General features: G+C 57.7%; 9 protein-coding genes across 9 annotated transcripts; 5 read left to right on the forward strand and 4 right to left on the reverse strand.

The window, feature by feature from the left end:
• Positions 1–22: 22 nt before the first annotated feature.
• On the reverse strand, positions 23–13,339 carry PHYSODRAFT_470288 (hypothetical protein; the record flags this gene model as incomplete). Its single annotated transcript, XM_009516362.1, has 7 exons — positions 23–7,102; positions 7,202–7,330; positions 7,406–7,971; positions 8,143–8,506; positions 8,642–8,815; positions 8,951–10,219; positions 10,283–13,339. 7 exons carry the CDS (start codon positions 13,337–13,339, stop codon positions 23–25), a joined length of 12,639 nt encoding a protein of 4,212 aa, XP_009514657.1.
• Positions 13,340–13,735: 396 nt separating this feature from the next.
• On the reverse strand, positions 13,736–14,440 carry PHYSODRAFT_450123 (hypothetical protein; the record flags this gene model as incomplete). Its single annotated transcript, XM_009516363.1, has 1 exon — positions 13,736–14,440. A coding segment is annotated over one exon (705 nt), but the record flags the coding sequence as incomplete, so codon positions are not given.
• A 448-nt stretch (positions 14,441–14,888) lies between these two features.
• On the forward strand, positions 14,889–15,420 carry PHYSODRAFT_284091 (hypothetical protein). The gene has a single exon (XM_009516364.1). It carries the CDS (start codon positions 15,018–15,020, stop codon positions 15,321–15,323), a length of 306 nt encoding a protein of 101 aa, XP_009514659.1. The 5' UTR covers positions 14,889–15,017; the 3' UTR covers positions 15,324–15,420.
• A 58-nt stretch (positions 15,421–15,478) lies between these two features.
• Positions 15,479–16,430, forward strand: PHYSODRAFT_553966 (methionine aminopeptidase, merops subfamily M24; the record flags this gene model as incomplete). Its single annotated transcript, XM_009516365.1, has 2 exons — positions 15,479–16,243; positions 16,320–16,430. 2 exons carry the CDS (start codon positions 15,479–15,481, stop codon positions 16,428–16,430), a joined length of 876 nt encoding a protein of 291 aa, XP_009514660.1.
• A 198-nt stretch (positions 16,431–16,628) lies between these two features.
• PHYSODRAFT_293310 (putative arginine N-methyltransferase) lies at positions 16,629–17,762 on the reverse strand (the record flags this gene model as incomplete). Its single annotated transcript, XM_009516366.1, has 1 exon — positions 16,629–17,762. The coding sequence occupies one exon, from the start codon at positions 17,760–17,762 to the stop codon at positions 16,629–16,631; it is 1,134 nt and encodes a 377-aa protein (XP_009514661.1).
• A 197-nt stretch (positions 17,763–17,959) lies between these two features.
• On the forward strand, positions 17,960–18,463 carry PHYSODRAFT_308690 (hypothetical protein; the record flags this gene model as incomplete). Its single annotated transcript, XM_009516367.1, has 2 exons — positions 17,960–18,214; positions 18,311–18,463. The coding sequence occupies 2 exons, from the start codon at positions 17,960–17,962 to the stop codon at positions 18,461–18,463; spliced, it is 408 nt and encodes a 135-aa protein (XP_009514662.1).
• A 646-nt stretch (positions 18,464–19,109) lies between these two features.
• PHYSODRAFT_474294 (hypothetical protein) lies at positions 19,110–20,106 on the forward strand (the record flags this gene model as incomplete). Its single annotated transcript, XM_009516368.1, has 2 exons — positions 19,110–19,731; positions 19,811–20,106. 2 exons carry the CDS (start codon positions 19,110–19,112, stop codon positions 20,104–20,106), a joined length of 918 nt encoding a protein of 305 aa, XP_009514663.1.
• Positions 20,107–21,186: 1,080 nt separating this feature from the next.
• Positions 21,187–21,519, forward strand: PHYSODRAFT_404601 (hypothetical protein; the record flags this gene model as incomplete). Its single annotated transcript, XM_009516369.1, has 1 exon — positions 21,187–21,519. A coding segment is annotated over one exon (333 nt), but the record flags the coding sequence as incomplete, so codon positions are not given.
• A 1,670-nt stretch (positions 21,520–23,189) lies between these two features.
• On the reverse strand, positions 23,190–25,303 carry PHYSODRAFT_257508 (hypothetical protein; the record flags this gene model as incomplete). Its single annotated transcript, XM_009516370.1, has 2 exons — positions 23,190–24,171; positions 24,204–25,303. The coding sequence occupies 2 exons, from the start codon at positions 25,301–25,303 to the stop codon at positions 23,190–23,192; spliced, it is 2,082 nt and encodes a 693-aa protein (XP_009514665.1).
• Between the last annotated feature and the right edge of the window lie 1,231 nt (positions 25,304–26,534).

Genomic DNA, 26,534 nt, shown 5'->3' on the forward strand with positions numbered 1-26,534 from the left:
TGTGCTACGTGCATGCATGCGTTCATGGTGTTGTCGCCTCCAGATAGTAGACCCACGGAGGGAGCTCTTTCAGCTGCGGACAAGACACGAAGAGCTTGCCAGTCTCACTCGCGCCTCCTTGCGTCGTCAACTTTTCGCCTCTCGCAGAGGAAGGCGCCGGCTGGTCGATCTTCACTGTAATAGCTCGAGAGGACTTTGCAGGGATGGACAACGAGGCCGTCGACACCACGAAGCGAGGGTTGTCCACCATGATCTCAAAGTCCTTGGGCGTCGAGAAGACGTTCTTGAACTCAATGTCCTTCGACGCCGAGAAGACGAAAGGACCTTGAGGCAGCGGCGGCACTGACATTCCTTGCAGTGTGCACTTGTACTCGCCAACGCTGTCCGAATAGAGCGTAAGCGTGTCTCGGAACTCGCCGATAGCTTCAGGCTCGAACTTGATGAGGATCGACTCCTGCTTCCCCTCCCAGGACGGCGACCCCTCCACCTTGCAACTCGTTGGCACGGAGAACGACGTTGGGTCCTGGACGGAGCACGACAGCTCCGTTGCCGTCTCGGCGTAACTCGTGAAGCTGAACGTCTGGGTTTGAGAGCCGCCGAGTGGGGCCTTGAAGTACAAGATGCGCTCGGGTCCAACGGATTGGGTGCTCAGCACCAGGTTGTACGTGTACTCGCCCAGCTCCACGAAGCTGATCGTCAGTCGGTCCTCGATGGGCGTCTCCGAGTGCAGTGTCGGCCGGTACTCAATCTCGTACGAGCCTTCCGAGCGGCCGCTGATCTCATTGATCTGACGCACGCGGATCGACGGACTCGAGCACTTCCACCAGTGGACTTTGTCCAAGAAGTTGATCTGGCGCTGGCGCTCGAAGGGGTTCTCGATGGAAACGGTCTTCTTGACCGACTGCCGCACAGGGGCATCGAAGTAGAGCGTGTCCACATCCACAGCCTTGGCCACCGCTACGCGAACGTCTTGTGCCAGGTATTCACCGCTCTCTTGGTTCACGAACCGTAGAGCCAAATCCACAGTCCCTTCAGTGTAGCAGAAGAACTTCATGTTGTAGTTGCGAGTCACTCCAGCATGCAGCAGAATGGAGGATGGCCCCTGTACCACAACCGACTCGAGTCCTGGAGGTTTCTGGATGTCCACAGCAAACGTTTGAGGGGTCTTGAGCCAGTTCTTGATCGGGACGGAGATCGACAGCGTCTTCTTCGCTGCAGTGGAGAGGGAGATGGCGGGAGCGGGCAGTGGCGCTGAGGCCTTACCCAGCACATTGTACAGTAGAGCACTTCCGTCGGGAATGGCCAGGAAGATCGAGCCCTTGTGGATCGAAGGACGTTGCGAGTCAATTTCTTCCTGCGAGTTCTGCTTCGTCATGGTCAGGGGCAGGTACAGCACGTCCAGGTTGGCCTTGCCGTGGGCTGGTACCAGCACATTCTCGGGGCAGGACCAGTGGTCGCCCTGCACGACTGGGAAGAGGTTCCACGGGAAGGCCGTCGCGTTCTCGATCGCAATCGCCTTGTGCGATTCCTGTCGGACGGCGGAGTCAAAGTGGACGTCTTGGATCGAAGACGTCGCCTGGGGCACACACGAGCCCACCAGCGTCAGCGTAGCGGGGACAGTCCCATCTATCATGCACGTCACTCGCTCATAGCGTATGTCTGGGTTCACTGCTGCCGGCTTGAAGGTCACCTCGATGGTCTTGTGCTGGTTCGGCGCCACCATGCCTTCCACGGGCGACACGAGGAAGTCGGGGGCGAACTCGCGGACGCTCCACTGGAACTTGGTGGCGACATCGCCGCGGTTCTGCAGGCGCACCTTCCTCACGAGCTGGCTGCCTAAGCAGACCGCTCCATACGAGAGGGTGTCGGTCTCCAGCCCCACCTCGATGCCCTGGCAGCAGCCCGACAGCGTCAGCAGCTTCTTGACGCTGCTATCCACACGGATGAAGACGTCCTTTTGGAAGCTCGGGATCCGCTGCGTTGGGGCGAATCGGAACTCGATGTCGGCGCTTTCCTTCGCTCGGAGCGAGAGTTCGTGCTGAGGGAAGATGGAGATGCCCAGGGCCTCGAGCGATGGAACCCCCGGCTGTGGGGAGTCCACACACTCGACCACCGTCTTCCGCTTGGACCGGTTCGCGATCTTGGCCGTCCGCGAGGCTTGCTGCCCGATCTGCAGGTTCCCGAGAACGACCATCTGCATGGACGAGTTGACGAGCTCAACCTTGGGGTAGACGCCCTCTCCACGGATACTCACGTTGACTGTGGACGAGCCGTTGATGGTGAACGGAACCACTTCAAGGTACGCCACCTCCTGCCGCGCAGTGAACACGATTGGGATGTTGATCGTCTCGCGCGGCCCCAGCACAGTCGGGGGACACTCGACGCGCAGATGCGGCTTCTTCTCGAACAAGCAGTCGAGGTCAATGCCGCTCTCCGGGTCCATGTTGAAGACGGTGAGTGTCGTGACCTCCGCCATGGGGGCCGAGTCGTTCTCTGCGATGAAGCACGGCCCAAAGTCGTGAGATGTGAAGGAGAACTGCAGCATCGGAGGCACCGCGTTGCCCTGTAGCGCCACCACGTAGTTGCGAGAGCCCGCGACGGTGCACGTCGCCTGCGTCCCGTCCACAGACGTCTGCTTGGTCGGGGCGAAAACGAGTCGGCAGGTGGCTTTGTCGTTCTTCTTGATCGTCCCCTGCATGGGCTCAATGCTGAAGGCTGCGGGCTGCTTGGCCACGCTCCAGTTGAAGTCGAAGTTGAACTTACCGCTGTTGTGGATCACGACGGAGCGGTGCGCTTCCTCGTTCACTCGCACAGCCCCAAAGTCTAACACGTTGCCAGGTCCAGGGAGCAGCGCCCGACTCTCGTTGTGATCGTCGGACGCCAGCGTTAGCGCGTCGTGGATGCTGTAGCCCTCCCCCTTGACATTCAGAGACAAACGCGTGGGCTTGCGCTTGATGATGCAGTTCAGGTTGAAGCTGTAGGACTTTTCCTCCGTCGGGATGAATTCGATCTCGATCGACGTTCGGCTGTTGGGTGGGATCACCCCGCTCAGCGGGTGGACGATCAGAGCGGGGACTTCCCCAGCGAAGTCCAGCGACGTCTTGTCAAACACAAAGTTGAAGGGAATGTGCTCCTGGTTCACCAGCGCGATGCTCTGGGACGTCTTCGTTCCAATCAGCAGCGTGTTGAAGTTTACACTGCCACGATCCAGCGCCACGCGAGGCTCCGTGGTTGTTCCGACGAACAGAAAGAGCTGGTTGACTTGGAAGTGGGGGATTTTGAAGAACCAGAACATTTCCTGAAGCTCCAATTGCTGTGGAGTGAACTCGAAGATCATCTCACACCGCTTGCCGGCCAGCATGAGGCCCTTGGGAGTCGCACATCTGAAACACGGATTGGTCTCTCCCTGGGGCATCCACGAGAACTCGTACGACACGTTGGTCGGGTTCACGACGTAGAATCGACGCGTGTTGCGCACGCGAACACCCAGAGACTCCATCTCAATCACCTTCACTGACGGATCCAGCGGTCCGAGTTCACCATGGGGCCCAGCAAGGTTCGGCGCTCGCCACTGGGCGTAGTCGCTCCTCTTGACGTCGAAGTGGCAGGCAGGACGCAGAGAACCCCCACGGACGTCCACTTTCAGCGCTGTAGACTTGTCCCCTAGTGCGTCTGGGACATCGAAGCACAGCCAGTAGAAGTACTCATCCACCTCCATGGGCGCGAACTTGATGGTGAAGGCTTGACTTTCCTCCCCTTCAATGACGCCGCTTTCAGGGGTCACTACAAACGGGCAGTTGTCGTCTATTCCTGCGTAGATCGGGGGATAGCCGACTGCGTCGGACTGGCCTGGATGTCCCTCCTCCCACCTCCACGAGTACACCAACTTGATCTTGCTCTTGTTGTGCACTGTGATTCGGTGGGTGCACACCTGCAGCATGAAGGTCTTCCGAAAGGCGATCGACGTCGTGTCGCACTCAAAAAACAGCACGTCTGCAGCGGCGAAGCAGCTCAGCGCAATGGTCGCTGGAGTTCCAATAGTGTCGAACTCGGGCTCCGCTATGGCCTGCTTGGAAACGCTGACAGCTCCCGGTTTTCCATCGAACGAGATCGTCTGAATCGACTCGTCCCAACCACTTTCGTCACTTTGACTTTGACTGGCAGAGCTGCCCTTGTACGAGATCCGTTGAGCCTGCAGCCCGATGCGATGAGCTTGAAAGATGATCGCCTTCTCCCCGTCCAGTCCGGGCTCAAATGTCGCTCTGATGAGTTTGTGAGCTTTCGGCTTAAGGTGCCCAATGCCGGGGGAAAAGTGGAATGGATCCGCTTTGGGCCACTCGAACCGCACGATGTCCGACGACTGGTTGCAGAGCGAAAACACTTTCGTGTCTTTCACCACAAGAGCCGAGTCATTCAATGGTGCGGATTCCTCCTTGGTGTCGTCAGAGGAACTGGGATCAGGAAGGCGAATATCGTCAAAGTACAACTCAGCATCGTGTCCTCGAGGCAAGTCCTCAAACACCAGATCTTCCCGGTACCCAGTCCCAAACAACTTGAACGTGGTCTCTTCGAACGGGTTGTTCTGCACAGTGAGCTTCAGTTGCGAGGTCGTTGGTTCGTCGTGAACCTTTTGAGGTCGGAACTGCAAGGTCAGCGTCTCGGTAGCTTTAGGCGGCACCACCACGGAGCCATTGCCCAGCGCGAAGAGGAAGTTGGGGTTCGTCTGGATGGAAAAGAGCACGGTCGCGGGGAGAATCCCGTCATTGCGCAGCGCCAATCGCATGTCCTTGGCCTTCGAGGTCCGCACTCGACCAAAATCCACCACCAACGCACCAGTCGATTCCCTGCTTGTGGGCTCCGTCACAGTGACACAGGGCATCGTTCCTTCCCCGCGCATCTCGAACTCCAAAAGTCGATCGGCCACGTTGCTTTGATGAGGACTGTCGTCGACTTTCGCTCTGAAGGTGGCGTGGAACAACGCAATAGTAGTTGGACGGAAGTAGACACTCACGAAGCGGTGCTCGAGAGGAGGAATCTCCCATACCGCCGGTTGCACCGTGAACGCCTGCGACCCCTCCTCGGATTCTTCCTCCCCAGAGCTACTAAGACCTGTTACAATAGAGAATTGCACCGTGCAGCTCACCTTCATCAGGTTGGAGATCTTGAAGCGCTCCACCGTCCCCTTCCAGTTTGCCGCAGCGATTAGAGGCCCAAAGGAGAATACCTTCTCCTTCTCCGCGAACGTGACGGCCTGGATGCTGCCTGGGAAGGCCCCACTGCGCAGAGTTGAGGACGGCATAGCCGACTCCACGCCTAGAGAGCGCACCACGGTTTGCTCCTCGAAGATGCTCTCATAGTCGGTGGTGTTGATGCCTGGGTAGCAGCTCTCGCCCACCAGCTCGTACAAGAGCATGCCCGTTTCCGCTGCATCGTCCGTGTTGCGCCCTGAGATCTCGATGCGGAGCGTCTCGCTGTACACGGCGCAGTCCTTCGGCTGGAACACCACGTCCAGTCCCGCGGTAACGCCAGGGTCAACCGTCCCGCAGTCCGGCGTAATTGCGAACTGGCCCAAGGTTAGTGTGGACGGAGCAATGGGCGTGTCTATCATCAACGTTTCTTGCTTCTCGCTCGCACTCGCTGGTCGTGACCCCTGGACGCGGAACTTGAAGGGGAACTCGCCGTCATTTCGGATCTCGATTCGCTTGGTCTGGGCCTGATCGCTGTACTTGTGCGGCCCAAAGTTGATGCCTCGATTCGGCTGCAGTCGGAACTTGCTGAAGACGGAGCGAGCGCTCGTGTACACGTAAAACTCTCGGCACGCCTCCCCCGACAGCATCTCGATGATGGTGCACTTGATGTCCTTGCAGTCCCGGAGCGTCACTTCGCTCTTGGACGTGAACGTGACGTTGACCGACGACGACTGCCCTGGCTCCAGTACCATCTCACTCGGGTCGATGGTGAAGTACTCGCGCGTGGCAGCACTTCGTATGGCGATGATGTACTTGACGTTGTACTTGCCTCGGTTGCGAATGTTGAACGACCGCGAGTGCTTTTCTCCGACGCGAACGAGACCGAAGTCCAGACTCCCGTCTCCTCCGACAGGGCGAGCGCCGGTGCTGAGCGCAGCCCCAGCCGCCGCTTGGCTCGGCACTTCACCCGCCCCGCTATCGAATGAGCTCACGTCGATCTTGTAGGCCTCTCCACACAGCGTCAGCTCCAGCAGTCGGTTGCGGTCGCTCACTCGGAGGGCGCTCTCAGCGTCCGAGAACTCGATGCGAAGCGGGAACTGGTGGACTGCCTCAGTCGTCGCGGAGAAGACGACGATCACTGGGACCTTCTGCAGAGGCTTGATGGTGCCTTCGACTGGGAAAATCCGGAAATCGGCGGGCAAGTCCTCGCCCAGCAGCCGCCAACACACAGCCACAGGCGACAAGTTCTCGATGTAGAAGGTCTTCTCGTCCTGGCGCTTGAGCAGAAGCTGCTCAAAGTCCAACAGCGGTTGATCGGGTGAGTGAGAGGGGGCAGTGGGTTGCTCCACAGGCGGCGCATTCGATCGAGACGAGACAGGGGCGCTCCCTGGGACGCTAGACCGAGCAGATACTGGAGCCCCAGCCTCCTCAACGTCCGGCGCCTGTCGATGGTCGTCCCTTTCGGAGGTGCTCGCTGCTGCGGGCTGTTCCCATGGGCCACGCAGCTTCAGCTCTGGGATGCACCCGTAGCAACTGATCTGGAACACCACAGGCTCAGGGTTGTCGCCGATGCAGCAAATGAGGGCGTTCTCCTGGAGACCGTTCTCCGAGGGGTTGGCCCAGACCTTCACTTCCTTCGTGTCGCCCTCCTTGATCTCCAGTGTCGGTGGGAAGACAGCAAAGACGTTGTCGTCCTTCTTCTCCAGGCCAAGCTCAAGGTAAATGGGGAATTTGCTGCTGTTGGACATCCGGAACACCTCGACGTTGTTGGGACTCGATTTCTGCCACTCGAGGAACTCCCAGTCCGTCTCTGGGGGCTTCGCCGCTTGGTTCCCGATAATGAGCGGCCCGAACTCGAACTGGTTCCTGGACATGACGAACTTCTTCTGCACGAAGGCCCCCTCGGGGCGGCTCTTGACGCGGTGCATGAACACGTTCCTCGGGTCGCTGTTGATCGTCGGCACGCCGCAGACGCCTCGACCGAAAAGCGTAAGCTCGCGATGGATCCCCACGATCTCGAAGCCCATGCTACAGTCGAAGTTGCCAACGTCAGCAGAGGCAAACTGAACTAGCACGTTCACGCGTGAATGGGGCGCAATGACCCAGCGGCAAGCGGGAGAAGAAGAAGAGGAATCCCGTGACTTTGAGAAGGACTGCGGCCTTGATGCATCGGGGGCCGTCTGGCTTTCGTTGTCGGCACCCGCGTCAGCGTCCACAGCCTGGTGGTGATCGGGGTCTTTACCCGCAGTGGGAGGTCGGGACGAGTGCTTGCTTGGGACTTGGGAGTGTGAACTACTCAGGTGGAGACTCTTCTCGCTGCTGGCCTCCGAGGCACTGGCTGATAATACCGACGGCGATCGCAACGAGAAACGAGCGATGCGCTTCCGCGTGAACCTCTCGGGGGGCCTTCGAACGAGTTGGAACTTGGCTGCGCTGGGGATCGGGAGGTGGCTGGCCTCCAGCTCCCGAACGAACTTTTCAATCGTAGAGAAGATCAGGCTGTGGACGAGCAGAGGCGGCCCCACTTCGAGGATGGGAATCTCCAGCAGGAAGTTGTCAGGTGTCGTCCTGTCTTTCACTTGCGCCCACAGAGCGTCAGCACTATTTTCTTTGCTGGGACTGTCGGGGCTTGTCTGTGGAGGTTGAGACGTACTATCGTCACCTCGAAGAAGAAACAAGGCCAGTTGATGCTTCATGGCCTCCAACGCCTGTGTATACTCGGCAAACGTTGAAGGCCTCGGTACATCTGCAGATAGTGATCGTGCCAGCTCCAGCACCTTGTCTTGTACGTCAGTGTCCCCTTCAGGAAAGTTGTTGGACTCATCTCCAGCAACGAGGCTCTCGCTGCTCGCTCCATCCAAGCTGGAGTGACTCAACGCTTGCCGTGAAGGAGACCCTGATAAACTCTGTTTCTCTGTCTCGTGGCTGCTGACTCGGGACGGAGAGCGCTGACTTTCATCAGCATTCTCCTGATTGTTCTCATCCGAATTGTTGCTGTTATCCCTGATATTCCCTGAGCTGCTTGGCGTCAAGCGATCTCTTGAAGGGGACGGAGTAACAGAAACGATAGCCCCCGGTTTGATTTCTTGACTTGTCAGCAGAGCGGACATTGACTCGTAACAATCCTCGTCAAACCCGAGCAAAATGATTCGGGCCGTCGCAAAGACCTTCGCGCAGCACTTCAGCGTTTGCTCGAAACTCAAGAACGAGTTGTCAAACCCATCCAGGATACTGCCGCCTTTCAGATCGGGCTGGGCCAGTCTCCAAACGCAAATCTGGTCTAAAACGCGAGCGAGTTTGGTACTGACAGATTCAGGCTCTCCACTCTCGTCCAGTGTTTCGTCACGAGGCTCCTCCGACTCTGGGGACTCTTGTGGAGCACTCTGGCTATCACCCGACACAGCTTCCTCACCCTCTAGAGACGACCCAACTTCACTCTCCCCTATGTTAACCCCCAAGGCTTTACGCACTGCAGTCGCAAGGGGGCCTTCTGCGGCGCATACAGCTCTCACCGCACCGTCAATCGTCCAGACGGACAGAGACTCCTTCTCAGCGAGAAGACGAGCCTGCGTCGACTTTCCGCACCGCGGAGGGCCTACCACAATATAGTCAATTCCTTTGCGTGGCTCTGGGTCAAACCCTGCAAGAGGAATTTCGGAGGAGGAGGAATCGTCGACACCTTCGCCTTCTTGAGCCTGACCAATAACGTCTGCAGGTTGGTCGGTCGCCGCCAGTGGCTCTGTCACATCAGTAGTAGTAACGGGAAGAAGCAAGCAGTTATCTGCTAGATACTCCGTGATTGACTGACCTGGAACCCGAATCGGAAGTTGAAGTGTATCTCCAGAAGTAAATGCCGACAAGGAGCGTAATAAGGCCTCGTCTTGTTCATACGACGAGTCAAAGTCCAATGAGAAAACCTCAACTGCGTAGTCCGAGTCGTTGCGTATCTCCACGAGCTGCTCCTCAGGCGGAGCGCAAGGAAGAACGGGACCCAGCTCAACCAGCGGGGGATAGAAGGAAATGCGTAAATCCGAGCCTTCTCCACGACACACGATCGACCGCGTCTTTGGGTTTGAGTTGATCTTGATCGGGAGCTTGAGCATGAACTGACGCCCGTCGTCCGGCACGAACTCAATCTGAATGTTGACTTTTGCCCCGGGAGTCAGCAACCCGCTCTGCGGAGTGAAGCGGAAGTTGCCAACGTCTTTCGTAGAGCCCATAGGCTTCTTGAACGCCCACTCTGCTGGCACCGCCGACACATTCTGAAGCTGAGTGAACATCGTGTGGCAGGTACTTACTGCGATTTTGCCAAAGTCGAGGCTTTCTGTCGAGATGGAGATGTCTGGCACTGTGACGAGAGCGCGGACCATCGCAATACAGGGAGGTCCGTTCTTGATCACAATCGGCAGCTGGGCCATGTGTAGACCCATCTCAATGTTCTTCCGAGCGTGGAACGTGACAGTAAACTCGACAGACTGCTTCTCGGGGAGCCGCACGACCCGCTCCGGTTCAATTTGGAAACCACGCGAGCTCGCCAGGTTCTTGTCGAGCTGGAACGAAGCGGGTCCGTGGCCAATGTTGGTGACGCTAAACCGTTTGATCTTGTGCGTCCCCACCACAACGTTCCCGAAGTCCAAGACGAACTGCGACAGAATGAACGGAAACACCTCCGTCCCGCGTTTCTTCTGAGCTCGGGTCTCTGAAGTAGACGACACGGGTCTCGCTGGCTTCGTCACAACTTTGACGGGCTCTGCGGGGTTAGCCGGATCCTCGTTACTTGGCTCAGCACTCTTCAGAGCTCGTGAGTCCGCCCGCTTCTGTTCTTGGACGAGTAAGTGGTCGGCGAAGAACAAGCGGCACGCTTCAATCTCGACGTCCAACTCATCAATCGCTAGAGCAGCAGCACCACCACGGACGGGGCTGCCTGGCGCTCCCAGCCTTTGACCGACCGCCTTAGCCTGGGGTGAAGCTGGCACGGAGGTGACTGAAGTATATTTCTCGTTTCCTCGGTAGGTGGTCGAAAGCGTTGACTTGGATTCAGAGGACGACAACGTTGCGTTGCTGCTGGCAACCTGGTTGTTTCTTGCCTCCACCGCTGCGGCATTCAGCATCCCCAGTTCAATGTTCTGCTTGGCGCGTTTCTTCAGCTCTTTCCACTTCGGTGCCTCGCCACGAATCAAACTCGCAGGGTGGTTTTCACGCGGCAGGTTGAGCGAAACTGCGGCAAAAGTGCCAATCCCAACGAGCTTGAACTGTATCGGCTGGAAGTGCGCGATCTCAAGCATCACCGTCTCTTCGAAATACTCGGGGATGCCTGGCCGCAAGCGGACGAGGATTCTCTGCTTCTCGTTGGGGGCGATCTTCCCGCTCATTGGCGAGATCTCCAGTGTCCTCCCGCAGGCGATGTGGTCGACGATGATGTTGAACGAAAACGGCACTTTGCCCACGTTCAGGATGGAAAAGTCTCGGTCTTCAGTCTTGTTGTACAGAACCTGCCCAAAGTCCAGCGACTGCTTGTCCAGCTTGTACACAAGTGATGAAGCCTCGCCTGACAGCGTCAGCTCATACTCGGGACCGCCTTCGACTTCACACGCCACCGTGCTCTTAAACTTGCGGTTGGCGTGTCCGTAGTACACGAACTCGATCTTCTCGCTTTCGCTCGGCTTCAGTAGTCCGCGAATCGGCAGAATGTCGAACACTTGGTTGATGGGGATGTAGGGCTTCTTGGCCGTCGCAGTTGATAGCGCCTCCTTCTCGTCCTCGATGAAGACCCACCGGAAACTCGTGTCTACCTTCGACACGTTGGTCACGTTCAGGCTGATGCTCTTCTGCGTGTCGTTCAGCGTGCAGCCGAAGTCAATCTTGGTGGTCTCGAAGGACAAGTTGGGGAAGCTGATGTCCCCCAGCAACTCGACGCTATCTTTCTGGGGGTGGCCCGTGTAGGACACGAGCACCTTGCCGTTAATCACTCGACAAGTGTAGTCGTCCTTGAACCCTGGATAGAACTCCACATTCAGATCGACCTTTTCTCCCGGTTGTAGCACTGCCTCCCAACAGTCTAGCGCGAATGGAGTTTGCGTCCGAAGTGTGAACGACAACGGCAGCTCACACACGTTTGTTAGACTCAGAGGCTGCGACTGCGTCGTGATTTGGTTGCCTGGATGGTGGATGTACTCGAATGACAGCAACGACGATGACGGAGTGAGCTTTGGATCCACGAAGTTTGCGCGAATGGCGGTCACAAACGCGACTTTGTTGGCCTTTTCCTTCCCAACGCGCGTTTCGCACACCAGCTCTTCTTGAATGAGCCCAGCGGTGGAGGAGAGCCCCTTAAAGACGAAGATGCACGCCGTACGGGGCTTCAGTTCGATGGTCCCAGGGAAGACTGAAAACACAGGAATCACTTCGTCCCTTCCATCGCCAGCAGTAGCACCACTCCCGCTCCTGTTGCTGCTGCCAGACTTGTTAGTCTTGGCGGTTGATCGGCTGTCCAGGCCAACTTTCGACCCTTTCTTCGATGAACCCCCTTGGTCTGCGGAACTGATCTTGCTGTTGGCATTGGCGACGGTCTTGTTGACCCACGTGAGAACCTGCACCCGTTTGCCCTTATTTTCCAGAGTGCAACTCCATTCGCACTCTTTGCTGGTCATCTGATGGCTGAAGTCGATCACTCGGAGCTCACTGGGCGACCACATGGTTGTTCCCGTTCCTCGAATCGACAGCGGCACTACCAGGTTCTCCCCCTCCGTGATCAGAATATGCAGCTGGTCCTTGAACACCACCGTATCGTCCAGGTTCGCGACCAGCACAAATTCCATGCTCTCGCCAGCCATGAGCATCCCTTCTTTTCGGTCGATCTGAAACTTGGAGCGTGCGTTACGGATAAACGTTTTGTACGATGCCGGGATCAAGGAGACATTGGTCATGCGCAGGACTCGTTCGTGGTTCACCAAGCATGTACAGTTCCCCCAGTTGATCTCCGGCTGATCCAGCTCCACTTTGGGCCCCGAGCCAGTGGCGCTGAGCGTCACGGACAACGGGAGGTCGGTGCTTCCCGGGACAGTCACCACCATCGGAAGGCGAATGCTACCAAGCTTCTCGCAGGACAAGGCGATCTCAACAGACACACGCTCTCCAGGTCCCACGCTGCCGGCAAACTCGCTGGCACTGTACGTGGCGATAGCTCGTGAATGATCGTCCTGCTCGCCAATTTCAAAGCGTCCATACAGATGGGTCGACTTGTTCTCCAGCTCCAGCATTTGCTTGTGCGGGTAGCGCAAGAAACATCGACCGAAATCCAGCTCGTGTCGTAGGATAGTAAGCTCTGGGACAAAACACTGGGCTCGCACTGGAATACTCAGCAAGTCGGCCCCAACACCAGTGACGCCGACAACGAGTTGATATTGATACGTCTTGACGTTGTGAGACGTGAATCGGATCGTGATCTGCTGCTCCCCGTAGGAGTCCAGCTTGCCGTCAGAGGGAACGAGCTCAAGTTCCTTTTGCTTGTAGCTGGCTTCTTCCGGGATTCGAAGCGAGTACTTCATTGCAATCTTGGACGCGTTGATCAGCTTGACCGTCCGAGTCTGCGGGAACGAGTACGACACGGCGCCAAAGTCCACTTGGTCGACGTCGAAGTGGAACACTGGGGGGATCACGTTGGCCTTGAACCGCACCGTCAGCTGCTCGTCCGAGCCCTGCATACTGAAGCGAATGTGGTGAAACGCTTCCCCCAGCTCCTGTGAGAAGAACGTCACCTCGATCTTGAGCATCGCGTTCACGGCCAGCGTCCCATGGCTTGGATGTACGCTCAGTGTTGTGCCCACAGGCATCGACAACGGGATGAGCTCGAACTCAGCCGGGATCTCGCCTTTGTTTTGAATCGTGAAGTCACGCGTGCGCTCGTCGTTGATGAACACGTCGCCGAAATCCAGGAGCTCGTTGTACACCACCTTCGCCTTAGGGCCAATCCCTTGTCCTCGAAGCTGAAGCGGGAGCCGAGCTGCCTGACCCGCGATCTCCAGAAATGCGCAGCAGGAGTACAAATGAGCGACCTCAGGCGTAAAGCACACCACGACGTCTACTTCCGAATGCGCCCACACTCGTCCGCTGAGCGGAGTAATCGAGAAGCACGCGTCCACGAACTGCATCGAGTCGTCCAGTGTCGCCTTGCGCAGATGTCGGTACTTGGTGTCGAGCGTCTTTCGCACGTCAAAGGGCGACTGCGTGAACCCCGCATCTTCCGCCTCGACTTCCTGTAGCTGCAGATGCAGCTGCTCGCGCTCTGCTGCCTCCATCCGGGCGAGCTCTTCCAGTAGCTGGGTCCGCTCGAGCTCCTCGTGAGTGCGGTCTGCGAAGGATTTCCACGAGAAGTCGAGCGTGAACTCGGATTCGTTGCAGATCTTGACCGTCTTGCGCGACGACAGCGACAGATACGTGGCGTTGGGCTCCACCAGCGGCTGGCTCAAGAAGACGTCGACGTTGATGACGCGGCCGCCCAACTGCACGACTGCCGTCTGGCCGCTATCGTCCTTCACCTCCAGCTCGCCTCGCCCCGACTCCAGGTCGGGCGGCACCAGCACCAGCTCGATCTGCACCGCCGCCCCCTGCGCCAGCGTCGCACTCGGTGGAGTGACACGGAAGTGCTCGCTCGTCTGGAACGCAAAGGAAGAGCCGCGTGTGCCCACGTTCCGCACGGTCAGGACGCGCGTCGTGGGCATCTTGACGGGGCAGACCCCAAACTCGAGCTCGTCCGGCAGGTCCAGCGCCGCGAAGCGCCCGCGCACACGAACGGGTAGCAGGAAGCGCTCGCGCTCCGTGCAGCACACGAGGTCGATCGCGTAGTCCGTGACCTCTTGAGGCATAAAGTCGAGCGCGAAGGCGATCTCCATCCCGGCGGCCACCTTGCCGTCGACTCGAGGGTCCGCTTTGCCAGCAGCTTTCTCTCGGCTGCCTGCGTCCCAAGGCCGCACGCGGAAGACGGGCGAGCGCGGGGGCTCGATCTTGAGGCGCCGCACCACGGTGTCGCAGTTGCGGAAGCGCAGCTTGATCGTGAGCAACTGGAAGGGCGTGTACTCGTCGATCCAGACTTCGGCCGGCGTGGGCTCGAACAGAGGCTGGTGCAGCGGCACCGTGCTGGACACGCGCGCCGTGTGGTCCTCGGCGTTCACGAGCTCCACGATGCGACTCGTCGCGTGCTTGGCGGCATGGGCCTTGGCCGCCGAGAAGGCCGTCAGGATCTCGCTCGGTTTCTGCCAACAACAACAGCAACACACACACACCAGGTGAGACTACGGATGCGCCGCCGCCAACGCATTCATCCGCAGCTCTGCGTACCAGGCGCTGCGTCTTCTTGGACATGCTGTCCTGCACTCGGCGCTGAGTGGCCTTAGCTCCGATCGGCGAGATATTGTCGAGTGCCCCTTCACCTTGAAGCCGACGACTCGCCCCAACAGGCGGTCAGCGGAGCTAGACGCTACCATTGCCTCGCTGTCGCCGGCGGAGCCGAGTCGCCCCGGCCAAGGGGGTTGCCGGCGCCGTACGCGTCAGCACCGCGCGTCATGGCAGCCCGCTGTCCTCCGCGCGACGCCATAGTCCCGCAGCAGCCAGCACCGCGTCTTCGCCAGCTGCGAAAAACTACCCACGAACCTTCCTCCAAATCGCTTGATCGGGCGTGCGACGGCAGTCCCGAATTTGCTCGGCGTCACACAAGCGCCTCCTGGAAGCAGGCTACAGCCAGACCACAGCTCCGTCCGTCCGTCCCCGTAGCCACTTCAAGGTCTCACAGCTCCCCGTACGCGCCCCCCGCCGCTCCTCACTTGAGAGCCCATGGCCGCGCGCGTCAAGCAGGTGCTCCAGCGCTACGGGCGCACCGCCTTCCTCTTTCACTCCACCGTCTTCGCCTCGACGCTCGCGGGCTCGTACGCGGCCATCAACCAGGGCGTCGACCTCCAGGCGCTGGCCAAGCGCGTCCCCTTCGTGGACCTGTCGGGCATCGACCCGGACGCCGGCACGCTGGCGCTCGCCTACCTCTCCACGGTGGCCACGGGCCCCGCCCGAGGCGCGCTCACCATCGCCGCGTCGCCCATTCTCGCCCGCCTGCTCGCGCGCAGCCGCCAGCTCTCCAAGATGTAGACGACGGGCGGACAGCCCAGCCGGCAGCAGCTCAGACAGCCCAGCAGCCCAGCATCGGCCTTAAGGCGGGCAGCTTATCAATGCACGTTTGAGCAGACCTCAGTTCTTGTCCTTTCCTCGTCCGAGCACACTCCCCATCAGTTCGAGTTCCGGCCATGAAGCGCTTCTTCGGCCGCTTCGCCAGCCGCCCGCGCGTCGCCGCCGGCCAGCAGACGCCGCCGCGCTCCGTGCCCGAGGGCATCGCGCGTCCGCCGTACGCGGCGAGCGGCGGCATGTCCGAGCTCAAGCCCTTCATCCCCGTGCTGGACGCCGAGCAGCAGCTGCGACTGCGCGCCGCCTGCGCGCTGGCCGGAGACATCCGCGAGTTCGCCAGGCCGCTGTGCCAAGCCGGCGCCACTACGGAGGACATCGACCGCCTCGTGCATGAGGAGATCGTGCGGCGCGGCGCGTACCCGTCGCCGCTCAACTACGGCGGCTTCCCCAAGGCGCTGTGCTCGTCCGTGAACGAGATCGTGGTGCACGGCATCCCGGACAGCCGGCCGCTGGAGGACGGCGACATCGTCAACATCGACGTGTCGGTCTTTTTGGACGGCTTCCACGGCGACACCTCGCAGACGTTCCTGGTCGGGGACGTCGACGAGGCCGGGAAGCACCTCGTGGACGTGACCAACAAGGCGCTCATGGGCGCCATCGAGCTCTGCTGCAAGCCGCTCAACCGCTTCGCAGCCATCGGCCACTTCGTGCAGACGCTGGCGGACAGGGAGGGGCTGGGCGTCGTGCGCGAGTACACGGGCCACGGCATCGGCAAGGAGTTCCACTGCCTGCCTTTCATCCTGCACCACCGCAACGGCGAGCCCGGCAAGATGCTGCCGGGCATGGCCTTCACGGTGGAGCCGGCGCTGACGGAGGGCAGTCCGGAGGTGAGTTTTGCTCAAGCTTTTGCTGGTTGACGCGTACGCAGTGGCTTATCTGTTGCTGTGCTGCATGTACATGTAGATCGTGCACTGGGACGACGGCTGGACGGTGGCCACGGCAGACGGCGGCCGATCCGCGCAGGCGGAGCACACGGTGCTGATCACCGAGGACGGTGTTGACATCTTGACGTAGGGATTCCAGTGCGGGGCTTGTCGGGTTGCAAGACCACACATGAGGCAGATCGAAACACGCCGCCATCGACAGGTCAATTGACAGATAGCTCAAGCTTAGCCCGATTCGTTAGTATTGTGGGCTGGGGAGGGAGGGCCAGGCGGACTCGTAGCTCTGATGCAATGCAATGGCATGGAATTTATTAGTTGAAAAAGCTGCTTATTCGATCTGGAAGACGGCCGAGTTGGGAGGGCCCGACATGCTCTCGTCGTCGTCCTCGGGGCGGCGGATTCGGAAGTCGAACTTGACGTTCATGAGGCGCTGGTTGTCCGAGCGGCGCGCCACCGAGATGTCGCCCACCACCATGTCGCCCTCGCACACCTGCATGGGCGGGTAGAGCGGGAAGACCTGCTGCCCCCAGTGCGTGGGCTGCACGAACGGGGACGTGGTGAGCGTCACCTCCTTCATGGCCGGGTTCTCGGCACAGCCCTTGAAGTCGACGTCGAACCAGCCGGCGATGCCGCCAAAGCGCGACATGATGGAGATCGGCATGGAGAAGGGGGCCTTGACCTCCTTGATGTCGTCCAGCGTGCAGGTCTTGAGGTCCCACTTGGCGAACTCCACCTCGTCTCCGATGAGGTCCCCGGCGTTGAGCTCCTCCCACGAGGACGTGTGTAGCGAGTACTGCTCCTGCTCCTTGCGGAAGGCGTTGCCCAGCACGCTCATGTCGACGCCCCAGGCGATCTTGGTGTTGTCCACGAAGCCGCGCCAGCCGTCCATGGCCGCCGAGAACTCGCTGAAGCGCTTGTTGCTGTTGTCCTCGTTGCACATGGGGGCGATGGACATGCTGGCGTGCGACGGGAACATGGCGCCGTCGGGCTTGAGCCAGCGGTCGCGCGCCACGATGACCGAGTCGAACATGGACTCGCGCAGGAGGAAGTAGCCCATCCACTCCGAGATGATCACGTCCACCTTCTCGGGCAGCTCCACGTCCTCGATCTTGGACTGGATGACCGTCACGATGTGGTCCTGGTTGTTGGCCTTGATGACCTTGCGCGCCTGCTGGGCCATGTCCGTGGCCTCCACGGCGAAGACCCGGCGCGCGCCCGCCTGGGCCGCCCAAATGGCCAGGATGCCGCTGCCCGTGCCCACGTCCAGCACGACCTTGTCCTTGAAGTGGTTGGGGTTCTCGAAGATGGCGTCGCGGTAGCTCTGCATGCGCAGGTCGTCCGACAGCATCTGCTTCTGGTGGTAGATGAAGGCGTACGTGCAGAAGTAGTTGGCGAAGTCGGACGACGCCTCCCACGCCTTCTTCTGGTCCGGGGAGATGTCCTTCGGGGCGGCGTCCGTCATGGTCGGCGGCTGTGTCGGTGGCGGTGGCGGTGCTGGCGGGTCTCTAGTCTGGCCGCAGCAGGCGGGCAATGCGGCAGTGGATCTCGCGCTGGACCAACCAAGACGGACTGCAATTAATGATCGATTTAATTTCGGTGGATGGACACCAATTATGCAAATCAATAACAATAATTGCTGATTTGCCAAAGGATCACCTGATGGGGGACGACGCGTTGAAGCGCGCGTTCCGGGCGCTGTGCCTGGACTACGAGGAGCTGCTGGACGAGGCGGCGCAGGCGACGCAGCCGGTGGACGAGCGCATTGGGCTGGCGCTCTTCAAGATCGACGAGGCGTGCGCGGCGGCCGACGCGCTGCGGCAGGACGCGCAGCAGGCCCAGGAGCAGCTGCTGGACGAGCTACTGGCCAACTGCAACGAGCTCGAGGACATTTTCCTGCGCGTGAACCTCATCGAGGTGCGTGCGGACTGCGGGGCGGAGCTGCTGCATGGTGGTGGTCGGCACTGACGCGTGATTGATTGGCCTCTCTCTCGATGTGGTGACAACCTGCAGCGCTTCGTGGGGAGGATGCTGCAGACCACGCGCGATCTCGAGAAGCGCTCGGAGGGCGTCGGTCGCGCGGCCGGCCCAGTCTTCAACCCGAGCAGCAGCGTCACCAGTCTGTTCAGGTCCTTCTCCATCAAGGTGTGTGCTACATGTAGGTAGCGAAGAGGCCTTGTGTGAGCGGATGGGCGGCTAACTGCGTGGTGTGGCTGCTGCTGCAGCGCGGAGCACAAGACGCACCTTCAAGCGACGGCAAGTGGAGTCCCGTGGCCTTCGATTTTAACACTAAGGAGCTGATGGAGCGGCTGGAGAAGAGTGATGCACGGGAGCTGGGCGTCTCTATATCTACGCAAGCAGCAGCAGCAGCAGCAGGAGAGCAGAGTCCCCCTCCAGAAATTGGCAGCAGCGCGGAGTCGGACTCCGACTGAGGAGCACAGTGCTCATGGGACTCCCATGCGACAGCGCGCGATACAAAAGCCAATTCAACTGTTATCAGGGTGAAAAAACCGGGACACAAAGATTTCACTACAGTCCTCCCTCCCGATATGCGCACCTGGTCTTCCGCATACCCCGTCATATCTGTTTATTAAGGTCGTGGGTCAAGTAGCCAATCAAAACAAAGCATTTACTTTTGTTAATACCGAATTTGTTTTGTAGAGGGATACACCCGCGTATGGGATACATGGTATTATTAGCCAATCACAATTGTGAATTTAGGATTTAAATTGCTTGACTTGTTGAGGGATACAACAGTTTCAAGCCAGTAATTTTTGCAATCTCGGCCGTCCATCGCTCGTTCATTTCTGCAATGGCGCGGGCGCCACCGCCAGGGCGTCCACGCCTGCCTGACGACCAAAGAAGGTGGAAGACGAAGCGGGCCCTAACTTCGTATACAGTTGCGACGAAGAAAGCTGTTGTTGAGCATCTGAGACTACACTGCATTGTTCAATTCACTATGGACACGTTCTTTCCTGATCTACCAACAGAGAAGTATCAAGGAAGACGAGTATTGGTGCTAAGGTGGGCTCGCCAGTATGACTCTATCGCCGCTACGTGTGCTTCTGTCGGCGGTGGGGGCAAGCGAAAAACTCGCTCTACCGGATCAGCTACGATCTTACCTCTAGATGTTGAGCTTGACATCGTGAGCTGGATTAACGACTTGCGCGCCGAGGGTGTTCCAGTCACGTCTCTAATGCTACGCCTGAAGGCGTTAAGCGCAGCTAAGGCGGCGGGAGTGCAACGATTCCGGGCGTCCACTGGATGGCAGCGTCTGTTCAAGAGGCGTCACCGCCTGTCAATGCGATCGCGCACACGCCAAGGCCAAGGCAGCCCAGTAGAGCTGGACAAGACCGCCGCGGAATTCTCTCTAACTGTGAAGGCTAAAGCGGCGGAACTGGGTGTGTCTGTTATATACAATGCAAAACAAACCGGTGAGTTTTACTGTATTTATGATATGTTTTAACGGACCGTACTAACAGGATATGTTTTTGCTCTTGTGCTACCTTTTAGATGCGTTTTTCGAGTATTTACCCGCTAAAACACTGCATGGCACCGGTGACAAGACGGTGTGGGTGCGCTGCGGTGGCAAAAGCAAGGAAAGAGCTACCGTCATGCTGTTAGGAGACTCGAACGGTAATAAATACCCGCCGTTTCTTGTTTTCAAGTCAAAGCCATCGACGGTATTACAACGACGTGAAGCCAACACACGCCTTCGCCATGGATTTGGCGTAACCGTGTGGAAAGAAGTCGGACCAGCGCAAGAAAAAGAAGGAGTCCAAGTTCATGACAACGCCAAAGGTAAATAACGCATACATGTTGCATTTTATGCCAATACTAACGTTTTTATGCAAGGTTGGTGAAATACTTCTTTGTCTGTAGAGTTTCTCCGCTATCACTTCGGTGCGAGACCCCAGTGTGGTGTAGTTATTTGGCGGTAAACGAGAATCGAGCTGACGACCACGCTTCAGTGGCGACCCGAGTCGTCGGGACATGTTCAGCAATGTTCGGCGGATGCTGATTGGCCATTCTGGACCGGTGCCGAAGACTCGTCGACACCCAAGTTCAACACCCAGGACTTCAAGTACGATCCGAATTTACAGCGAACTTTGACCCGAGATCCGCACTTAAGACGACCGTTCGAGCCCCGGCGACTGCTCCAAGTCTTCATCGTCCAATGGAGTCATCGAGAGGCCTCTTGGGGCGTCGAGGAGGCTCTGAAGGGTCGGTGGTTACTTGGGAAAATCCAAAACGGACGCGTTTATACTAGATATTTTTATTGAACCATAGGAAAGAGAAGATAGAATAGATAAGCCCTTTGGGCGACAAGAACAGAACAGCTTTTCCTCCCACCACTCAAGGAAGACGTCCGGGCTATCGGTGAGTTCCCGTAGCAATCGGATAAACCTGTTGGTAGGATTATGACTGTCGGTGGACGCGCCTGCTAGTATCGTAGCGTCCGTTTACCCGTGGTCAGGCCAAGAGTAGTGAAGAAGTGGCCGTGTATACGAAGGGCGAGTCATCGCCGTGTAGTGGAGGAGCGAGAGCGCACTCCATTTACCCTTCCCGTCGGAGTATAGCTCCGGCACCCTCGTATCAAGCCGTGACTGGCTGGGACCCTTCCTTCCTGAGGGCCTGCGAGGTTTATATTGTGTGTGAGAGCGTGTCAGTCTTTGCTCGTGGCTGGTGACGCTGGGTTTCCGTCAGTTGACTAAGCGGAAACACGGTGCACAGAGGAAACATCAACCCGGTGCAAGGGAAAGTTCCTGGGCCTTCAGGTTCTAACCCTAACAAGCCCATTGAGTCATCGGGACTTGGTGGGTGTTGTTGGTGGGGAAAGTGTGCTATTATATAATTTAGTGCGTGTTCCTACACGACACCAGCCCGAGAAGCCTGTACTCCTCCTCTGGGACTACTTCTCTGGACACTGGTTCAAGGAAGTCATCCAGTGCGCAAAGGAGCTGAAGGTGGAGTTGCTCAAGGTTCCACCGGGGGCGACGTCTGTCTGCCAGCCCGCGGATGCTACGTGGAACGGGCCTCTCAAAGCCCGTCTACGACTGCTCTGGATCGAGCATTTGAAGGCCCAGCTTCTCGACCGAGACCCGGCCATTGCGTTCAAGCTGAAGCCCCCCACCAGAGCCGAGATATGCAACTGGGTGAGCTCGGCCTGGAAGGGCATGCCTGCTTCCATCATTTCCGGGGGATATCGTAAGTGCCATCTGGAAGTGGAGCCTCCTGAAGAAGCGGCGGAGGTAGTGAGCGAGCTCATTAGTCTAGGGTGTATCGACAGTCGTGTTGGTGAGATTCGCCCTGATAGGGACTTTGATGTAGCTGAGATTGAGGAAGGTGACTCAGATGAGGAATTGCTAGAGTGCTCAGTTTAGTAATTTTAGAAAATACATATGGGCATCATGTGCCGATTCATTACGCGTTCAAAATTGGGCGCCCTGCATTTCAGCGCCGGTAGGGTGTATCCCTCTACAAAACAAATTCGGTATGTGGCAGATCACTAGAATCTGGGCGGGAAAGGGAAGATCACCATCGCCTCCGTGCACAGGTCCCCTCCCAAGTAAGTTGTGATTTGAAAGGCTGTAAATGAACATTAATTTTCCAAGGAACTCAGTACGCGTGTGTCCGCCAAGTTTCATGCCTCATTTCCGAATTTGCACCCACCATGACTGCCAGCAAGACTCTTTGCATCCGCCTCACGATCAAGCAGAAGCTTGCAATCTGCGAGTACGCCCGAAAGACGTGCACCCAAGGATCTGAGCTGAGCTATGCCGACCTCGCACGCTAGGCGACACGGACTTCAGTACAGCAAGATCTCCGCATTGCTTAACTAGTTGTCAGTACATTTAACGTGTCTACTCTTATCCGATCCGCATTCCCTTCCTAATCGGATCGCTGTACCCATGCGCGTAACGGGGGAGGGAGGACTGTACTTTCCAACCGTGATAACTAGGGATTATCCTGGGATGGTGACATCAGACTTGACCACCAAGATGACTACAGCGCCCATTTTTATCGGATAACCCATTCGACATATGTTCGAGATAACGGACCAATCGGCGTCCTATATTTCGATGAAGCCCTAATGGAGCCCTTTCCCAAACGTTTGAGTAATCGAGAGCGTTTTTATCAGCGGCTGTATGTCAAAAAACGACGCGGAATTCGTCAAATCTGACCTCAAAATCGGAATCTACGAGAAGACGACCCCTCTGGTAGGAAGTCCTGGAGGAGTTCCAGAGACAGCGCGCGTCGCGCATGGGCTCTGAGATTCTCAAGAACCCCCGGGATCCGGTGTATCCCTTGGTCAAGGAGTTCGAGGACGTGGTGTCCAAGGATCCACCATCCAATCTCCCTCCGGACAGGGGAATCAGGCACAAGGTCGACCTCGTGCCGGGCACGAAGTACTCTGTCACGAGGTAATGGCCTCTTCCGCGGGAGTAGTGTGAAGTCATTGATGCCTTCTTTGCCGCCAAGGCGAAGGCAAGCATTGTAACAGGGTTACACGCACAAGTGGCTACAGTCACTTGTAACTCTAACAGATACGACGTCTGTTAGAGGTTCGAAAGACTTTCTCGACCTTGGTGTAGACACACCAAAGGCTACATACATTTACGACCACCACGACGGGTGGTCCATAGAGACTTAGGATTCCTATTGGCTGAGAGCAGCATCTTTTAGCCAATGAGCGACATGCATAGCATTGGAATTCTGCCAACCAGCCGTTGGCAGATTCCTATCTTAGAATATTACATTTAGAGGAAGTCAGAAAGCATAAAACAAAAATAGCAGTTCTCATTTTAACCCAAAAACATTATTTGGATCGTTTATTTAGATTAATCTATACTCGGAGGCCCGAGTATAATTAACTCTAGTATTAAGTAAGCTACATACACGCGCACACGTGTAAGCTAAAGTAGCGAGCCAAAGTAGGCCCATTACATGAATCCTCGTGTGAGCGTTGGTCGTCCGAGTATTGGCGCTCATCCTCGAAGTAATCCTCGTTCGCCTTAGCATCACGTCGGGGGGCGTATGGAGCCTCGTTGCGTGCACCGACCGAGCGTCCGACGTTCCATTCCGCCATCACATCGGCCAGCGCGTCAACCAAGGTGACTCGGGACTGGTACGGCGATCCATCGCATCGGTCACGGCGACGGTCGTCTTCAATGCGGTCGTTGTCACGGCGACGTCGTTCGCGACGGTCTTCGTCGTGGTAGCGTCGTTCGCGGCGGTAGCCACCACGAGAATCCTCGTTCGACCTCGCATCGCGTCGACGTCCATCATCTTGACTCCGAGAGCGGCGGAACGACGATTCTCGGTTCGATTTGCGGTCACGGTGACGCAGGATGTCGTTGATCATGTCTTCGAGGTCATGGATGCTCTTGACCCGGACGTGGCACAGACGGTCTTCTAAGTTTCGGACGTCACACGTGACCAAGAAGTGGTCCACGTGGTCCTTCGCGTCACGACCACCGTTTTCAAATTGCACACCGGCGTTGCGAACGTAGCCGTTGAGCCGGTTGAGGTAGTCACAAACGTGTTCCTTGTCTTCCCGCTTGGCCGAGTAGTACCGAGCCTTCGCAGACTGGGAAAACTTCGAGCAATAGTACTTGATGAACGCCTCGCTCAGCAACTTCCACGTGCGTCTTGTCTTGCGTGGGAGCTGGCGACACCAGTGCAGGGCTCCATCCCTGAGCTTAAGTTCGAACGGCATACACCACTCGTTGGGTGGTGCATGCGTTCCCTTCATCTCATAGATGAACGTTCGGAGCCACTGCATGGAGTGCTCGCTCTTGTCGCGCGTTCCGTAGAACGGCTTGATGTTGGCGAGAGGCAAATGCGTGGCGATCTCGAGCTTTGGGGTTGAGCTCTGGTTGTCGGTCGCGCTTAGCTCGCGCACCTGACGTGCTCATTCGCTCGGTAGGTCCCCTTCGTAGTAGTCGGGCCCGAGGTCGTCGTCGCTGTCCGACGAATCATCTTGGAGGTTGTAACGTCGGCCGGAGCGACACCGGTCGCTCCGCGCGTGCCAGGCGTGGGGAATGAAGCCTCGTTCTCCCTAGCCAGACGTTCACTACGGTCCGTAGATCGTGGAGTTACCATGTGCGAGTCTTGCATGTACGGCGAGGCTTCGCCCTTGGTTGCAAAGACACCGTCATCAGTGGCTCCCTTCCGAGGGGTCGCTGGTAGCGGGACCTTCGACGGGTCTACTGCCTCCGAGGTCGAACGAAGCATCGTTGGGCCTCGCGAACTGACGTCCGCCACTTCAAAGGCATTACGCAGCTTCTTCCTCCACTTGGTTAACGCCGTGGCAGCGGCGGTCGGCGTCCAACTCGCGAGCGCAGCCTCCGTGGGGAGGATCTGGGGCTCGCACCCCATAGCTCGCAGGAGGTCCACAGTATTCTGCGCAACGTGCCGAGTGCTCGATGAGTTGATCGGTGTAGCCAACGCCCCTCCGAGGTCCATCCAGATGGCCTGGCGGACTTGCTTCGGGGAGAACAACTGCATCCATTCGCTCTTGGTCTTCACCAGGTCTAGGCACCGGCCTAGGACCTTGTTGGCCGCCGGAGTATCCCCGTTGAGGGGAGGACGAGTGCCAACCGGCTTGGAGGTTGCCCCTCCTACCGTCACCGATGGTTTGAAGTCCTCGGTGGCGCCGTCATCCGCGTCGTAGGCGGGATCGGGACCCGGCATGCCCTTGAACGTGTCGGAGAGGTCGCGGGTAATCGACCTTGATCCTCCACTGCGACCTGTCGACACAACCGCAGCTTCCGAAGGCTCGGACATCGCTGTCCGGACATCCCAGTCATCATCTTCGTCATCTTCTTTGGCGTCCGAGGAATCAATCGCCGTGTCGTAGCTCACAGAACGCTCGTCAATCGACTCCATCCGATCCGTCGTTGGGGTCGAGAATGAGCTTCCGGAGCGCACCGAAGTCTCGTTGCACGTTCCACTCGATTTGGCCGGCGTTGCTGGTACCGCTGACTTGACTCCCTTCGCCATCTTCTCTCTTCTTCTTCTTCTTCTTCTTCTTCTTCTTCTTCTTCTTCTTCTTCTTCTTCTCCTCTTCGCTCGTTGGGGCTAAAGACCTACAACAACCAAGACACACAGAAGGTCACACCAATCCCGGGTCGCGGCACCAGTTGTGGTGTGGTAATTCCACTAAAATCCTCCTCTACCAAAAGGTATTAGAGACACCAACAACACGCTAACCCGCAAAGGTAAGCGCTTATTGGATCAAAACCTGAAGACCAGGAACGATCCCTTAAACCGAGTCGGTTGCAAGCGCCTCTGTGTACCTTAGGTTATCTTCGGTCAGCCCAAAAACCTGTACCACTAGCCACGAGCTAAGGCTAGGATACTATGTAGCGCTTTCGCGCAACCCCACTGCAGTCCCTCAGAAAGGAAGGGTACCGGCGTGTTAGGCCTTATACAGGGGGACCAAGGTAAAACCTCGGTAGGTAGACTAATACACTCAGGGATACTCTAATCCCACAAATATATACCGAACGATACTCTAATACCGTTCCTGCCTCTCTGGCTACGCCAACCCTTGGCGCTGCGAAGGAAACTCTCGGTCAATGCACGATAAGCTCCCCGACAGACATCCACACGCAGCCGAGCGTGTCCAGGCACTACAATAAGCTAGCTACACTTACCGAAGTCGGACTTGACCCTTGTTGGCTTTGGGGGAAGACTGTCTTTTTATTACTGAGTTTTCTGAGGCCCTGGGGGCCTCGTTCTGGTCATCATATGATGAGTCCTATGTCCCTATACAAATATCTAGTGTGAACGATCGCAATAAGGCGATTCCGGACACATCAAATGACGACCGCGGCTACACTAATAAGTGCGGCCGAAGTACGTATCTAAATGCATCTGTACCTAAAAGTGGGTACCATGAAGCCTCGTTCGGGGTTCTATTAGGACCCGATGAGGCTTCGGCCACTGCCTGTCACTCTACCGAGGATAATGTCATCATCCAATCAGAAGCAGCCATCTCCGTCTCTCGCTTGACCTCGCCTTGATCGCCCCTTGATTGAACTTGATTGTCGGGCTGGCGGGTCAACAGCGTTGGAAACTGCCACTTTCCAATACCACACACTTGTGCGTGTAACCCTGTTACAAGATGGAAGAACTGCGCCGTCCGCACCGCTTGCAGCGTCGATTCCCGGAGTCGACACGCCATCTTCACCTCGACGCCTGTTATTGGCGGAGCCCTTCACTACAAAGG

Source organism: Phytophthora sojae (genome assembly GCF_000149755.1).
Source record: "Phytophthora sojae unplaced genomic scaffold PHYSOscaffold_1, whole genome shotgun sequence".
NCBI classification, from domain to species: domain Eukaryota; phylum Oomycota; class Peronosporomycetes; order Peronosporales; family Peronosporaceae; genus Phytophthora; species Phytophthora sojae.

What these genes read in the sequence shown, in the direction of transcription:
- PHYSODRAFT_284091 (XM_009516364.1), top strand. Translation starts at nt 15,018, where the DNA reads ATGGCCGCGCGCGTCAAGCAGGTGCTCCAGCGCTACGGGCGCACCGCC.